Consider the following 17351-nt stretch of genomic DNA (forward strand, 5'->3'; position numbering starts at 1 on the left):
ATTGAGAGGGAGGGCAAGGTCAGCGGGCAAAAAGCCAATGGGCTGCCCTATCACACAGCATAACAAGAGGCTGCCAAAATAAACACCCTGGGCTGGGCACACCTAACTCATCAAGTGGCATTTGCAGCTGATAAAGACTCACTTGAACTGACTCCCTTTTCTTATAGGCTTTCAACTAGGTTCGTCTAAGGATCACTCTGCCTGAGGAACGTTTAACCCAGGGAGGTCTTCATCCAAGAGAGGCAAAGGACGCCCAAGGGTGGTAGCCTACTTTATAAAAAGGAGAAGGAAACAGCACCCGGGTCTGCATATCACCCCATTTGCAAATAATGGGTTTACCGACTGAAAACCTTAAGGACTAGAGTCCTTAAGGAATAGTCCCCCAAAAGCTCACACCTGAAGGAGGCAGAACAAGACCGACAGGCTTCAGACCTCAAAGCAGAGTGGAAACATTCAGTGGTACACAAGATTGCAACCCCTGCAAGTACCAGGAGAACAATCAAGTAGGTGGGAGTTCCAGGGGAGGATATCATAGGAGAAGGGGTTGCAGCTGTGTGACAAAGCCCGAGGGAGGGGGGGGGCAATTAAATCTAGCAAAGAATGTGGAGCAGGAGAAAACAGCAATAAATAATTTTTCCTAGTGCTCCAATTTAGGTGAAGGACAGCAGAGGTCCTGCAGCCCTGGCCTAAGGGCTTCAGTTCCAAAGCAGCATGTTATGCAATCATTTCCATGTGGTTGGAGACTCAGAAAGCTACACCCACATTATACAGCATGCTAACATTGCAAGGGCCTCCATTTAAGGAGACAAGTGACCCCAGGTGCACAATGAGCACCTGCATTGGGCCCTCTCTCAGTGGCTAAAGCAAATAGCACAGAATAGTTCACCTAAAGCACTGAGCTGCGTTCAGGTGACTAGGATCAGACCCACGGGTGGGGGGGATCGTAATCTCACAGATCTTAACAAGAGACAAATCAGGCAATAAAGTGATGATGCATGATACTAATGCAGGCATCCCCAAACTTCGGCCCTCCAGATGTTTTGGACTACAATTCCCATCATCCCTGACCACTGATCCTGTTAGCTAGGGATCATGGGAGTTGTAGGCCAAAACATCTGGAGGGCCGCAGTTTGGGGATGCCTGTACTAATGCAAGGAAGAAATAAAAAGGATTCAAAAGTGGAACGCAGGTTCTCTTAGATTTAAAGTTCAAATCAACACCATCTATTTAAAGCATTTTCCTTTCCCCAAAGAACGCTAGGAACTGTAGTCTACACCTCACAGAGCTCCAATCCTAAGTACCCTTAAAACAAACTACAGTTCTCAGATTCTTAGAGGCTCAAGCCATGGGCTTTAAATATAGCTTGGGGATGTGACCCAAAGGCAGCCCCGCACCCACAAATGTATATATCCAAAAAAGAAAAAATACATTTTTAAAAAAGAAGCAATACAATATAACACTCCAAAAAATGGGGGAATTACAGTGGTACCTCAGGTTGTGGACCCAATCTGTTCCAGGGTGCTGTTCACACCCCAAAAAGTCTGCAACCCGAGCGGTGCTTTCACGCATGCACGAAAGCGCGCTAGAGCGCTTCTCCGCATGCGTGAAGTGCGCAGAATGCTTCTGCGCACGCGGCGGAACCCGGAAGTAAACACTTCTGGGTACACCATGTTCGCATCATGAAAAAACGCAACCCACAGCAGACGCAACCCGAGGTATGACTGTACAGTAAAAAGACACGTGCAACACACATGGCATATCAATGATGTCCTCAGGCGATGAAAAATCCCAGTGTTGCCAAATGTCCATAACTGCCATTGTTCTGTGTTTTTGTTAGTCTTTGCTGCATGCATATGTAATAAAGTTCTGCTGGGTGGCGTAAAATTAGTATGGTAACCTTTTTCCTTGACTAACCCATATTTTACATGTGATTTTCTCCCATTATTGCTAAAGTCCAAATTGTTCGGTACCAAGCTGATAGGTTTAGGCCATCCAGAGTTTTTCACTGCTGTATGATGTTGCATTTAGGAAATGCGAAGTGAAGTCCTTGGTCTTGATATCCCTATTATGTCCCATAAACATAGAAAGCAAAAATTAATTCAAGTGCAAGTTCAATGGTATCTCCTGTAATACGGTGTTCTTTCAATCTTGGGTCCCCAGGTATTGTTGTTGGACTACAGCTCCCATCATCCTTTGCCACTGGGCTGAGCAGGCTGGAGATGATGCAAATTGTAGTTCCAACAAAGTCTGGGTTGAAGAAGGCTGGTCCAGGTGCCACACATAGTCAGGGATTATCACAGGCCTGTCAATGTGATGTCCTCCAGAAGCTGTGGACTACAACTCTCATCAGCCCCAGCAAAGCTTCAGTGCAACATCAGGAGGGCCTCACCCCTGGCTTAGTGGGTGGCTTCTCCCTGTCTTGCCCAACTATGAATGAAGGATAGTGAGTGGAACATCTCTTGAAAGCGCATAGAACTATGGCAGGGGTAGAGAATCTCGGACCAGGAGGTGAAGTGAGGCCCTCAAATTCTCCCAATCCAATCCCCAAGGATCTCTCCCCACCCAGGCTACAAACCTCACCCTGAGTGCTGGCAACTGGCTGGAGTGTGTCCTTGAACTGTGATGGCTCATTTTCCCTGCCAGGATAGAGACATGGTGTGTGGAAACCACTGGTGTGTGCCTGGCTGCTGTGATGCAGCCTTTAATACAACAGTACAAATTAACGTGTGTAGCCCCATCCACTTTCACCTCTGTCCTGACCACCCTTGGCATGAAGCCCCCAGGTGTAATTATGGCTGAAAACTGCTCCGCACCCCTGATCCACAGAGTGTTCCCTCTTACTACGTGATCGACCAGTCACTATATATCTAGGGACAAAGAACACTTTGGGTTAACAGTCAGGCGGAGAGACTTACAAGGCGGTGGTCAAGGCTGAAGACTCCTCATTTTAAAACAAACAAACACACACACACACATTTTTTAGGCTAAGTGAACTAACCTGAACCCTGCAACTACCGGTATCATCAGCTGAGGCCCTTCTTCATGTGCTGGTGGGTGGCAAAAAGACAGCAGTCCTTTTCTGCAGCAGCTCCCCATTTGTGGAATGCTCTCCCCAGGAAGGCTCACCTGACACCTTCATTATACATCATTAAAAGTAAAGGGACCCCTGACCATTAGGTCCAGTCGTGACCGACTCTGGGGTTGCGCGCTCATCTCGCATTATTGGCCGAGGGAGCCAGCGTACAGCTTCCAGGTCATGTGGCCAGCATGACAAAGCCGCTTCTGGCAAACCAGAGCAGCACATGGAAACGCCGTTTACCTTCCCGCTGTAGCAGTTCCTATTTATCTACTTGCATTTTGACGTGCTTTCGAACTGCTAGGTTGGCAGGAGCTGGGACCGAGCAACGGGAGCTCACCCCGTCACAGGGATTCAAACCGCCGACTTTCTGATCAGCAAGCCCTAAGCTCAGTGGTTTAACCACAGCGCCACCTCATTAGGACCAGGCAAAAACATTCCTCCTCTCCCAGGCCTTTGGCTAATTAAACCATCTATGGCCTTTTAAACAGGGGGAGGTTTTTTGTTGTTGTTGTTGCTTATCATGTTATGTATTTTTGTGTTTTCACATGGTAAACTATCCTGTGATCCTCAGGTAAAAGGTGGTATGGAAATAATTTAATAAATTAAAATAATGATAAAGAGCAGCCTAGTGGAATAGTGGCCATCTTTCAGAAAAAGGGCAGTGTTTGCCAAGTGACCAAGTCAGGCATTCCTGGATGTACTTTGGCAGAAAGAACTACGTTCTCCCACCCCTGTTAGAAGATGCCAACAATAATCTGTCTTTGGGTTCCGGTGGGGGCGGGGGGGGGCACGCAGTAAAAAAAGAGAGAAAGAGCTAAGCCATTGTCGGCTTGGAAGCACAAAAGCCTTCTTGTGGGTGTGTGACTCAGAGCAAGCGGCAGGGGACGGGCAGGAAACCCAGCATCAATTCGGACTTTGTCGTTGGGCGCACAAAGACCCATTTTATAAAAGGAATAGATGGAGGAGGAGGGGGGAGGAAAGGGAGAAAATTCAGGCCCTTCTGTACTAGGCGGGGGCAACTATCCTCTTTCTTAGAGGGTGCAATAGAGGAGCAAATAACAGGGCCCACCCCACACTTTCCAGCAGAGGAAATATCAGGTGCCGCTGAACACTCAAATCTACATCCACTGTGCATTCTGTTTTTCTCCACTTTGGGGAGTCAACTTGTGGCGGAAAGACGCCAGTGTCTAATTAATGCTGATGAGTGAAGTTCTTGCATGCTAACTAGCAACGTGCCTTTCCCACACACTTACTTTGCCCCATTTCCCCCTCCCCTTCTCTCTCCCATCTCCCACCCCCAAACAAATCCTCTGGGTTTCCTATTGCTTAGACCCTTTGGACCGGCTTACCTATTTGCATATGTATAGTATTATCACTTATTATCTCCAGCATGGTGAACAGTAAGAGAGAGGCACTATCTCTCACGGGAACAGCACACCTAGGAAACTGACATGCCCAGTCAGGCCATTGGGTCCATTCGAGCACACTGACTCAGCTCATATCTAACACTAAGCCCAACCATAATCATAACCATTATTTTTATTATTAAATGTGATATAGAAAAATAGGGGCGGTTGGCTTTTGCCGCCCAACTCCCCAAGGAACTGAGTCCCCCCAAGTCCGTGATCGGGCAGAAATGAATGGATGGAGGCAGGATGCAGTGAAAGCAAGGCAAATCTTTATTTTTCTGTTGCAACAGAGCTCAGGAATATCACAAGCTCGCCTGCTTGAGCCATAGTAACCCCACTTTATGTGTGATGTAATTTCTGTTTGTAGAGATGTCCCTCTTCTCCACGCCAAAATGCAAACCCTTAAAAGAGATGCTTCTTCTTGGTTCTGGGTCTCTCTTGCCTCCTTGCTAGGAGGGGAGGGTGCTCTGTTGCAACAGAAAAATAAAGATCTGCCTTGCTTTTGCTGCATCCTGCCTCCATCCATTCATCTTTGACCGATCATAGACTTAGGGACTCAGTCCCTTGGGGAGTTACGCAGCAAAAAGCCAACCACCTCTATTTTTCTATATCAAATGTATTTATATTCTACTTTTCTCTGAAGCTGGGGATCAAGGCGGGCTTCAACATTTAAAAAATCTATTATAAAATATCAAGTTATAAGAACAAGCTAATTGAAATACACTGGAACACATTTAGAACCAGCAAGTAAAATACAGTTTGCCCTGACGATAGCCCAGTGGTCAGCACTGTCTGTTCCTTAGTTTCCAAAGGCCTGTCAGAAGGATAACAGGGAGGGAGGTCATCTGACCTCTCTTGGGAGGGAATCCTACCTATCTAGGGGAGCAGCCACAGAAGGGACTCTCTCTCCTGTCACCAACCAAATGGGCTTCTGGTGCTAATGGGACAGAGAGGTGGCAGCTTAGCATGAACTAACCATGGCTTAGCATAAACACAAAGCTATGCAAGCTCCCAGAAAGATTATCAAAAGGTTATTATGATGGCTTTAAGATGTTAGAATGTTCACATAATTGGAAGAGAGCTTCTTATGTCTTTATTTCCAGAGGCCTCTCTTTGCAGGCAAAGGGTCTCAGATTCAATCCCTGGCATCTTCAATTAAAAGGACTGGGTAACAGGCGATGGGAAACATTGCCTCTTCTCTTTGCCTATGACCCTGTAGGACCACTGCCGGACAAGAGAAGCCAATACTGGGGCAGAAGGGCAAGCAGCCAGACCTGGTAGCAGGGTAGACTCCCTAGAAGGAAAGAAATGCCTGCTATGTCAGGCCAATGGCCCATATGGTTAAGCATCCTGTTCTCACAGTGGCCGACCAGGTGCCCCAATAGGAAGAGGCAGTAATTTTCAGTCATCTCAAGAAGGCCCTAGGTGTTGAAAGGTTTCAGAATTGCTGCTCTTTCCCGGCCTGAAAGGAATGGCTCAAAATCTCAGCAAAACATTAACCCATTGTACACAAGAAAGACAAAATGCAAAAGAAGAAAAAAAAGAAAATCCAGCCTCATAGAAACCCTGTGTTTCAGAATACACACACCCCAAACACGAAGAACTGTTCCTTGCTACACGGTGCTTTTCCATTGATCCAAACAAGCTGTTTTGTCTTGTTGCTAGCTGCCTCTTTAAGGGCATTATTATTCTGCCTACAGGATGTGTCCAAATCAGACCTAAAAAGAGACCGGATATCACAGAGATTTAGATAAATATTGTTCTGAACTTTACACAGACCGTTAGATTTTGGTATCAGAGGAAGCAGCTGGCTGGGTCCCCTGAACACCCCACCTGTTTTGTTTTTTGTTTTATTTTAATATTTACCATCTTTTGAACTTGCCACTGGGTACTGTGTCTAATAGTCACCCAGGTGGCGCTGTGGTTAAACCACTGAGCCTAGGGCTTGCTGATCAGAAGGTAGGCGGTTTGAATCCCTGTGACGGGGTGAGCTCCCGTTGCTTGGTCCCAGCTCCTGCCAACCTAGCAGTTCGAAAGCACGTCAAAATGCAAGTAGATAAATAGGAACCGCTACAGCGGGAAGGTAAACAGCATTTCCATGTGCTGCTCTGGTTTGCCAGAAGCGGCTTTGTCATGCTGGCCACATGACCTGGAAGCTATACGCCGGCTCCTTCAGCCAATAATGTGAGATGAGCGCGCAACCCCAGAGTCGGTCACGACTGGACCTAATGGTCAGGGGTCTCGACCTTACTGTGTCTAATACACAACTTCAGGATGACTTTTCTTTAAAAAGAAAAGCAAAGCCATGCATTACTGCAATGGGGGGAAAACCCTCCTTTGGTCCTTAAGCCCTGCTATGATGACTGCAGTCAAACTAGTCAGCAGGCCAAAATACTGCAGACCCTTGCCATGGCTGGTGGGCTCCTGGGTCCTTGAATTCCTTGCGTATCCAACTGATAGCAAGCTGCCATGACTGTCATAGGATAGGAGCAACCAGGAATGGATTTCCTAGCTTTGGAAGTTGCTGCGGTGGAAGTAGGATAGCAAAATGGCATGTCTACCCGGTCGGGAGAATACATGTCTTTTCAGCTCTTGAGCAACATCCTGTGGTTTCCAGCAAATTGGATTCAGAAGCATTACTGTCTTTGACCCTTACCCACTTTCTCCACAACCATGCTTATTTCTAATGAACTTCTATCATGTAGCCTCTTGCTAGCATTTCTGTTAAACCAGAGTCCCAAATAGTGCAACCCTTCCTCACATGGGAGTCACTCCATCACAGATCATTCTGGTTGCCTTTATGCCCAGTCAAAACTGAGCTAGACTGGCAGTGGCTCTCCAGGTATCACGACATTCCCAGCTGTTCCTGGAGACTGAACCCGAGACCATCAGCATGCAAAGCAGATGCTCTACCACTGAGCTATGCTCCTTTCCAGATACAGGGGCACAGGAAGCTGCATTAGGCTGAGCCAGACCAGATGCTCTGCTCCCTAAGCCACGACACTTTCCCCACTCAACAGGTCCTGGAAAATCTCCAAGCAGTTCAGCCCCACCACAGGCATGTTGCAAGGTCAATTCTGCTTTGAGCTGAAGGAGATGCAGCAATGGGGAAAGGAAAACCGATCATTTCCTTCACACCTGATACCAGCATTGTTATCAAACAGGAAGCATGTCACTCAGCCGTGCACAGACAGAAGCTTTAAGCCCTCCTGTGAAGCTTCCTGGAGCGAGAGCAAAGGAAATGCAGTTTCAGCGCCCTCAAAATACTCTGCTCACCCATATTTGCACCAGGAAATAAGTCTTCCTGCAATGACACAAAACCACACCAGATGCACTCGGCTACATCCTCCAAAGAAACCCAGCTGTTCTATGGCTGGTATCTCAGCAAGGAGCAAAGAGGACCGAGCAGCAGAATTCATGTTGCAATACAAACTGGCATACTTGTTGCAAGAGTGACAAGAAGCAGCATCAAATGTCACTCTCATAGAGCCAGTGTGGTGTAGTGGTTAAGAGCGGTAGACTCGTAATCTGGGGAACTGGGTTCGCGTCTCCGCTCCTCCACATTCAGCTGCTGGGTGACCTTGGGCTAGTCACACTTCTTTGGAATCTCTCAGCCCCACTCACCTCACAGAGTGTTTGTTGTGGGGGAGGAAAGGAAAGGAGAATGTTAGCCGCTTTGAGACTCCTTTGGGATATCAAATCCAAACTCTTCTCATGGTCAATCCACCTTGGAAGTCACACACATTGCCTTCAACCTGGATGACACCCTGCTTCTCCTTCCCTACTTTTTAAGATGTTAAAATTTTTGGCTCGAGTATTCTGCCACTCCCTGAGCCACAGGAATCTAATACAGGTCACATCCACACCATATATTTAAAGCACTTTTATGCCACTTCCAACAGTCACTGCTTCTCCCAAGAATCCTGGGACCTGGAGATTAAGGTGTTGGGAACTGAAGCTCTGTTAGAAGTCTAACAGCTCTCAGCACGCTTAGCAAACTTCTGTCCCCAGCATTTTACGGAGGAAGCCACAGGTGTTTTTAAAAAGTAATATAATGGTGTTTTAAACATAAGATCTAAGAATGTGACCTAAGGAAACATCAGAACAAGGACAATGTGGTATGCTAATTGTTTGTGCGCCCACCACCCTCCGGCAACAATTATATCTGCTCCCTGCAAACATCTAGCTCAGAATTGCCCAAACTCATTGCCTGCAACTTTCCAAGGTTTCAGGAAAGATTCTTTCCCAGTCCTACCTGGAAATGCCTGGGGTTGAAGCTTGGACCTTTGGATGCAAAAATGCACAGCTCAGCTAAGCTACAGCCCCATCCATTAAAAGGCCATTTTCTCTTTGAGAATCTGTTTAATGTGACCAATACAGCTGGGTGGAAGAGGCCTGCTATCAACAGACATGCCAGCTCAGGTGTATGTACCACGGATGCAGCATTGCCACTAGAAGCCCAGGTGGACTGTCACAGAAGGTCTGATTTTCTAGCTTTGGCTGTGTCACCATTTCTGGACAGGTATGTTCTCATGGTCTGGCAACCATTGGATTACTGTGATACAGTATTTTGAAGACCCCTCGGGAAGTTCAATTAATGCAGAATGTGGCTGCCTGGACTTTTAATTCCTATATAATCCCTTTAAACTAGTGGCCACTGACTCCCACTAACAAAAACAACACTTGCTTCTGAATGAACATGCTTAGAATCGTACTGTCAATTATGCCTTGTGTGAAAAAAGTAGGCTAAGTTTTGAGAGCCCTGAACTCATTCAAATGATCCTGAGTTTTAGATTTATAAAAGGAATGTTGCTCTGTATGTATGTGTGCACAAGCGCACACACAACTGTTTGTATTTCTGTGAACTTATGTGGCACGCCCTCTTTCCATTATCATTTTTTTCTAAACCAGGGATGAGGAACCTGTGCCCTTTCTAGATGTTGCTGAACAACAGCTTCCATGGGCCCCAAATATTGATCACACTGGTTGCAGCTGATGGGAGTTGTAGTTCAGAAACATGTGGAGCTCCACAGCTTAGCCAACCCTGTTCTAAACTAAAAAGTGACCCTTTACTGTATTTGCGAGTACAGTGCTCTAACCCCTTGACAATCTGGAGCCGCACATTGCTGTTCATTTTTACAGCCGAGATGGAGCAATCACAACACCAGCCACCCCAACAAAGGTGCTGTTTTCATTTCCTGCAAGGCTTATCACTTTGTTTAAAGTGCTCTTAGGGCAGAGCTCTCAACCCCAAAATGCTACAGTGATATCTCTTAATAATAATACCCTTTGTATTCATGCAGCAAGGAGTTCCACAGCTCTGTGACTCTATCTTCAAAAAAATGATAAAGCTTCCCTTTCAAAGTGCAAAGTCCTGTTCATTACAAGATTGCACACTTTCGGTATTAAAGAAAATTGATATATCTCACTGCAATGTGTTTTTAAAACGGCTCACGTTAACTAGGGCTGGGTGTTGTAGAAATCACCCTACCTGAAGTGGTAACTAAGAGGGGGGTGGAAAGAGATGAAAAATTGCACAGGTTTTTTGTTTTTTAAAAAAGAACAAGAGAAAAAAAATCCATATTCATAAGACTGTAAGAAGAGCCTGCTGGATTAGGCCAACAGCCTATCTAGTCCAGCACCGTTTGTACAGCAGTCGTCCAGATGCCCCAATGGAAAACACTCAAGCAGAACCCAATCACAACAGCTTCTCCTCTCCCGTGGTTTCCAGAAACCAGTATTCAGAAGCACTGCTCTGCCTCTGACTGTGGAAGCAGAACTCATTGGCAGTCTTATTCTCTATGAATATGTCCAACCTTCTTAAAGCCATCCAAGGTAATGAGTATCAGTATCAAAACCTTTATTGGCATCACTTACAAACCTTCAAAGTAAATAGGCCAGTACGATCTCGTTGCCATGTCATCAGTACAGTCACTTGCCAAAGGGAAGAGGGGCCAAGAATCTATTTCACCTCTGTGGGTCTCCAACAAGGGCAGGGTCCTGTAATGTACTTCGGCGGCAAAAGATCAAGTAGGGGAATTTAGCTACTGTCTTGGTCCATCCATGCTAATGGTCATCGGTGCCTCCAGTGGGAGCAAGTTCCCTAGTTTAACTATGTGCTGCATGAAAAAACACGAAAAAGCGCTTGCTTTTATCCGTCCTGAATCTTCCAACATTCCACTTCAATGCAGACTTGATGGTCTTAACACTAAGGTAGTTGGTTCCCTCTGGCCTCCCTCCCTACTTTGCTTGACAACTAGCTCATGGATAAGGAACCTGTGACCCTCCAGGTGGACTCCAATACCCATTACTCCCTGACCCTTGGCAATGTTGTCTGGGACTGATGGTAGCTGGAGTCCAGCAACATCTAGAGGACTACAAATTCTCCAAACCATGACCTCGCCTGGAGAACTCAAGAGCTCACTCACAAGGGTGTGACTTTTGTATTCACCTCATAAATGTATTGTCCTATGGACCTGTCTTATGGGCTAACACTGTCACCTTTTTTAAAAAAGGAAGAAACACACCATACATTTAAAGCACATTCAAAGCCTGTGACATCCCCCTCAAAGGATCCTAGGAACTGTAGTTTGTCAAGAGTTCTGGGAATCTTGATGGGAAAACTACAGTCCCCAGGGCTCTCTGTTAAATGTGCTTGGAATATATGCTGTGGCTCTGCCCAGAGAGACAGAAACACACCCTACCAAGAAGGCAGTGGGTGGCAGGTTTAACCCTTGTGTTAAACCTGTCATCGTGTGTGTAGAGAGATTCTCATCAAAGGACTGGGGTATCAGCTGCCAATCAAAGTAGGGAGCACCAGCCAAGGCCAAGCAGTCAACAGTCCAACCCAGTATACAATGGTGCTTCAGAAAGTCGACAAATGGCAGGTTGGTACCAGCTGGTAGCCAGAGGATTGTAAATACCCAGCCAAAGCAGCATGTGACATGATAAATAACATGGGCTGTTGTATCCAATGCTAGGCCTACTCAGAGTAGACCCAATGGCATGTGCCTGGTTGGATTTCCACTGATTGGTTGGAATCTACTGATTGTTTGGGAGATCCATATATACTTATAGTTTCCCCTGAATCAGGAGATGGACAAAGGATGGGAAGAGATATTTAGGCTGAAGACGAGGCCAGTCCATTGTTATGAATCCCTACCAGGAAATCACTTATTTCTTCCTTAAACCAAGACCCATTCTCAGCCTCCCAGAGGATTTCGAACATGGGAAAGCTGTGTCCACACAATGAAAGGAAGCGTCTGTGGGATGCCCCCACCATCACTAGCCACCCTAGAGCAGGTTTTGTTGTTTGTTTGTTGGCTTGTTTTGAGTACCCCCCCCATCCAGTTTAGTCAGGAGAAGCATCCGATCTATTGCGGAGGAAGCCCCGTTTACAACAAAAGACACCCCTGCCACACAAGGTGTGTGTAGGGTCTGGAGATGGGGGAGGTCACAAAACCAAAGGATGAGGTGGGGAGGGGGAGAAAGGAAGCAATGCAAAGCCCTCACCCCCAGGGAGGAAAGGAGAAGGCGCAGGGCCCAGTCTGGAGTGGGGGGTAAAGGGGGTGGGTGGGCCAGCCGGGCCTGGCCCCGAAGGCTCCTTGGAGGGGAGACACTTAACTGTTGCCCGGGGCGCTGGCGGCGGCTGATCCCGGCTCCCCCGTTTCAAGCAGAAGCAGCTTCTCATTGCCCGGCAGGGCGGGGAGCGGAGGCAGGAACAGGAGGAGGAGGAGAAGCGGAGAAGCAGCGGCAAGTGGGAAGGAGAGGCGGCCCTCTCAGGGCCCGCAGGCGGCGGCGGCGATCCTTACCCGGGCGGGCGCGCTAGACCGAGCCCCCGCTCCCCAACAGCCCGTTGCACCGAGCGCAGGAGCCCATCAGGAGCCGAGGCCGCCGGCGGGAGCCATGGGCGAGGGCGGAGGAAGGCGGCCGAGTCGAGCCTGGCGCCGCCTCTGAGGCGCTCCGACGAGGAGGAGAAGACACCGGTGCCGCGGCGCAAGCACAGAGCCCCCTGCCTCCCGGAGCCCGCACTGCCGCTCGCTCTGCTTTCTCGATTCACCTCCCTAGCACCGCTGACCGGCCCAGGGAGAATGAATGGGCGAGCCTGGCCCCCGCCCCGAACGAGCCTCCTGCGTCCCAAGCACAACCACGAGGGGCCCCTCGGAGACTTACGCTTTGCGCCCAGGGCGCACGCCCAGGCAGCCCTTCCCAAATGGAATCCTTTGGCCTCGTCGTCTCCACCAAGCCGAGGCCTCCCGTAGAGTTGCCGTTTAAAAATAAAATTAAAAATCACGCCCGCCCTCTGTACTGCTGTACTACCTTGGGGGAGGCTCCCGATAGGGCGAGGTGCCCCTAGCCGAACGCCTTGTTCTCGCTTCCCTACGCACGGCGTGCACGTGGTTGGACCCTAGGCGTCTCCTGGTGGTGGGGAAGAAGATCCCCACGGTGGCACCTGGCGAACACGAGAACTAGAGGTGCCTCTTCTGCTGCAATCCTATGCAGCTTTGGCTCAGGAGCGCATATACAGCTTCCCAGCGCAGGAGGCAGTAATGCTTCTGAATAGCAGCTGCTGGGCACCGCGAGCGGAGAGAGTCGCTGTTGCGCGCGGGCCCCGCTTTCAGACGTTCCATTAGCCTGTGAGTACAGGATGCCAGATTAGACGGGCCTTTGGCCTTTCTCAAGGCTGCTGCGCATCTTCATTGAGCGATCCACTGCAATCTCCAGTCCTCCTTGGGCCGTCATCTCGATTTCAGACTCTAGTTGTTGCATATATGGAATTAGGAATTATTTGTTTATTGCATTTATATCCCACCTTTCCCTCCAGTTAGCTCAAGGTGGTTTGTGTGGTTCTCCCCCATTTTATCCTCACAAAAGTCCCCTGAAGAGGGTTAGGCCAGTGACCGGCCCTAATTCATCCAGAGAATCCACATGACTGTGTGGGTATTCGATCCTTTGTCTCCCAGGTCCTGGTCCAACACACTTCACCGTTACACAACACTGCCCCAGTGTGCATCAGTTTTCACTCGCTTTGGCATCAAATTGCATTTGCCTTTTTGTTCCCTTTTCACCCAGTTTGGAGAGATCCTTTTGGAGTTCATTGTCATCCCAGTTTTGTATCATCAGCAAATGTCACTGCATCTTGTAACAGTGAGTTCCATAGGGTGCCATTACTGTACCATCAGCATTTGCCATGTTTCCAAATTATTCTCAAAGTGGCTCGCACAAACATATCTATACAGTGGCAAAGCTGCATGCTCCGCTACCGGGGGCGGTGAGCAGGTGGCGTGGCTGGCACCCCTGGAGGCACGGCACGCATCCTGGGGGTGTGGTAAGTCACCCGCGAGGGCGTGGTGCGCGTTCTGGGGATGTGGCACGCTGCCTGTGGGGCCGTGGTTGGTGACACACTTTTAATATTGGGGGGGGGGAGAAGTGCCAGTACTGTGTACCCTTGAGGACCGCCGGAAAAAACCTCACCGCATATATAATTTTTAAAAAACACCCTTACATTACTGCATTTAAAGGTAAAGGGACCCCTGACCGTTAGGTCCAGTCATGGACGACTCTCGAGTTGCGGCGCTCATCTCGCATTATTGGCCGAGGGAACCAGCGTACAGCTTCCAGGTCATGTGGCCAGCATGACAAAGCCGCTTCTGGCGAACCAGAGCAGCACACAGAAATGCCGTTTACCTTCCGCTGTAGTGGTACCTATTTATCTACTTGCACTTTGACGTGCTTTCAAACTGCTAGTTTGGCAGGAGCAGGGACTGAGCAACGGGAGCTCACCCTGTTGCGGGGATTCGAACCGCCAACCTTCTGATTTGGATCCAGGATACTTCAAGGACCGCCTGATCCCTTATATCCCTCGCCACTGAGGACTTTGGGGGAGTCAATATTAGTGGTGTCCCATGCCTCAGATGCACCCCTTGGATCCACCAGGAGCTGTGCATTCAGTATTATGGGCTTGGTTTGGTGAAACTCCTCCCAATTGAGATCAGACAGGCCCCAGACAGGCCCCTTCCCTGTTGAACATCTGATGCCTACTGAAAACTTTTTATTTTTATTCCAGGAGGCAGTTTAATCGATGTTTGATGTTATAGTTCTGACTGATTTTTTGGGGTGTGTGTGCTTTGGTTGGATCACCATGTCATGGATGCTTAGCATTTCAGGGGGTTGGACTAGATGACCCTTGGGATCCCAACTCTACAATTCTATTATTCTATTAATTGTTTTCAATTATATATCATACGGAATTGTTTTGAATTGTTTTTAAATGTGGAATTGTTTTTATTGCTGTTATTTTTGATTTTGAGTTTTTACTGGAAAGGTATTTCATAGAACCATAGAATTGTAGAGTTGGAAGGGATCACCAAGGGCCATCTAGTCCAACCCCCTGCAATGCAGGAATCTAAGCTAAAGAATCCCTGACAGGTGGTCTTGCAACCTCTGTTTAAAAGCTTCCAACAGAGGAGAGTTCATCACCTGAGGTAGTCTGTTTCATTGTCAAACATCTTTTACAGAGTTTTTATGGGAAGCTGTTCATAAATGTAAGCAAATAAATAAAACAAATAGTAGTTTAGTTGGTTTGCAGACAATAAATATCCGATATACTGTAATACAAGGTTACTAAGACAATCACAGCTGGGGTGGGCACATAATATGAATGCACAAAGAATGTGCCTTTTAAAGAAAGAGCATAACAGATTCCATAATTTAAAACAGTTTAAAAGTACAGACCATTTTGACTCAAAATAGCAATCCTAAAAATATCAAGCGTATATCATAATATTTAAATTTGTACCTATTAGCAAGTACAGATTTTCCTTAAAGATGGAAAAACACTAATCTTTAGCTTTAAAAAAATCCACATTCAGATAAAACCTCTCAGTAATTAATCCCAAATACGGGTGATGAGTGTAGTGGAAAATGTGGAAGAAAAACTGAGGAGGTGTAGGTTTGCAGCCAACCCTCCCTGTCAATATTAATAGGAGCGCTAATCAGCACAGGTGGCAGCCGTGGAGACATCCAGCCTCGTCTGGTTGAGGCAGGTACAAATAGTGCAGGGCAATGTGTAAGAAGACGATGGACCAAACACTGCTGAGGCTTCTCACCATTGATTCTGTTGTATGTGGGTGAAGGTCTGGTGGGGGGAATTGTTTCCTTGGGGTTATTTCTCATTTACCATTTGAGGTTTACTGTGGGGGGGGGGGCGCTGTTGCTGTTTGAGGAGGTTTTCCTATTCTGTTCAAATGAAAATGTAATTTTCCTCAGATATTGACTACCAAAGAACCTGCAGTGTTAATTGGCAAAACAGTGAGTCATCAGTAGCTGAAAATGCATCAGTGGCAACATTGTACAGTTCTAAAACCAAAATTTAAAAAGTTGCATCCAATGTTAGCCCAACTCAGAGTTGACCTATTCAAACGGATGGACATGCCTAATGTAGGTGCATTGATTTCAGAGGGCTTTCCTTAAGTAGAACTTAGTTGGAGACAGCTCAGAGGAGCAGCATTACATTCAGGGAACCCAAACACATTGAAAAAAGTAGGGGTGATCACAATCAACACTGTTGGGTCCCCACTACGTGGGGTCCTGTGCCCATAGCCTCTGAAAGAAATCTCATAATGTTTCATTGGTTTCTTCCTACAGAAGCTTCAAAGGTATTGGGCCCCTGGACCATAGATCTATTGCAGGGGTGGCCAACTCCCAAGAGACTGTGATCTACTCACAGAGTTAAAAACTGGCAATGATTCTACCCCCTTTCTTAGGGGTTCAGGTCAAAGTTGTTGAGATTTTTTGAAGCAGGAGGAAAACCCTATTTTTGGGAGGTGAGTTAAAGTTTTGAGCCTTTTGGGGTGGAGCCAAAGTTGTTGAGCTTCTTTGGGGGGAGCCAGTTATCTACCACAGACGTCCCGTGATCTACCAGTAGACCACGATCTACCTGTTGGACGTGCCTGATCTATTGCTCATAAAGTGGTTGTAACTCGGAGAGCAGAGCATCTGCTTCACATATACAGTAAAAACTCCCTGGTTTACATTAAAAAGTTTCCTTTGCATCTCCAGACAGGGCTGGGAGAGACCCCTCTCCCTGAAACCCTGGAGAGTCTCTGCCAGTCAGTATAGGCAGTGCTGAGCTGGATGGACCAATGGCTCTGACTCGGAACGAGACTGGTTCCTATGTTCCTAGGTAAAGTAATCTGAAATGGCAACTATTACTTTGTCCTGCAGCAAAGAATTCCGGATGTGAATGAGTGGAATAGCTCTCAAGGAGGGCATGGAGCAAGAACACTGGCTGTAGTCTGGGTGATTTGTTGTTGCTGCTGCTGCTGCTATTATTAATTTAATTTCTATACCGCTTTATTTATTTATTTAAAAATTCTCAAAACTGTTTTGCAACCTCCCTTAAAGCATCGAATAAAACAATCCAGAATAAAACATTACTGAAGAAAGTCAGGTATGAAGTATACATTCAAAGCAACATGATTAACAAGAAACTAAAATATTATCATAAAGATTTCAAAGGAAAACATTACTAAAGGACGTCAAATATATAATGCACGTTTAAAACACCACAATTAGCAAAAGAATAAAACATTGTCATAAGCATAGAAGATTGCTGCTGCTGCTGCCAATCCTGCCAAGGGAGTGGTTACTCTTGACAATCCAAAAGCAAAATGGTAGGCTAGTAATAGACTTAACAATACTTTTATATCACTACTGGATTATGTCTTAATTTACAATCAGATAACGTACAACATATACATGGTGACACCAACTAATATGAGTTAAGAAAATGTCCCAAAGTGAGGGATTTTTAGGCTAGTATAACATCACGAAGAATCACTCAAGCTTGAGGCAACATGACT

At 47.0% G+C, this 17351-nt stretch overlaps 1 protein-coding gene across 5 annotated transcripts in view; it reads right to left on the reverse strand.

Annotated features, from left to right (window-relative positions):
* The window catches only part of MVB12B (multivesicular body subunit 12B), a 91456-nt gene extending 78550 nt beyond the window's left edge, over positions 1 to 12906 (reverse strand). The window contains exon 1 of one of the 5 annotated variants that reach the window (XM_035113350.2): positions 12808 to 12906. Coding sequence is in view for 2 of the 5 variants with exons in the window: in XM_035113347.2 (XP_034969238.1) it covers positions 12113 to 12178 (66 nt within the window). In the remaining 3 variants the exon portion in view is untranslated. The other 4 variants (XM_035113349.2, XM_035113348.2, XM_035113347.2 and 1 more) reach the window with 4 other exon arrangements.
* Positions 12907 to 17351: the final 4445 nt, after the last annotated feature.

The sequence above is a fragment of the Zootoca vivipara genome, chromosome Z (assembly GCF_963506605.1).
Source record: "Zootoca vivipara chromosome Z, rZooViv1.1, whole genome shotgun sequence".
Lineage (NCBI taxonomy): Eukaryota > Metazoa > Chordata > Lepidosauria > Squamata > Lacertidae > Zootoca > Zootoca vivipara.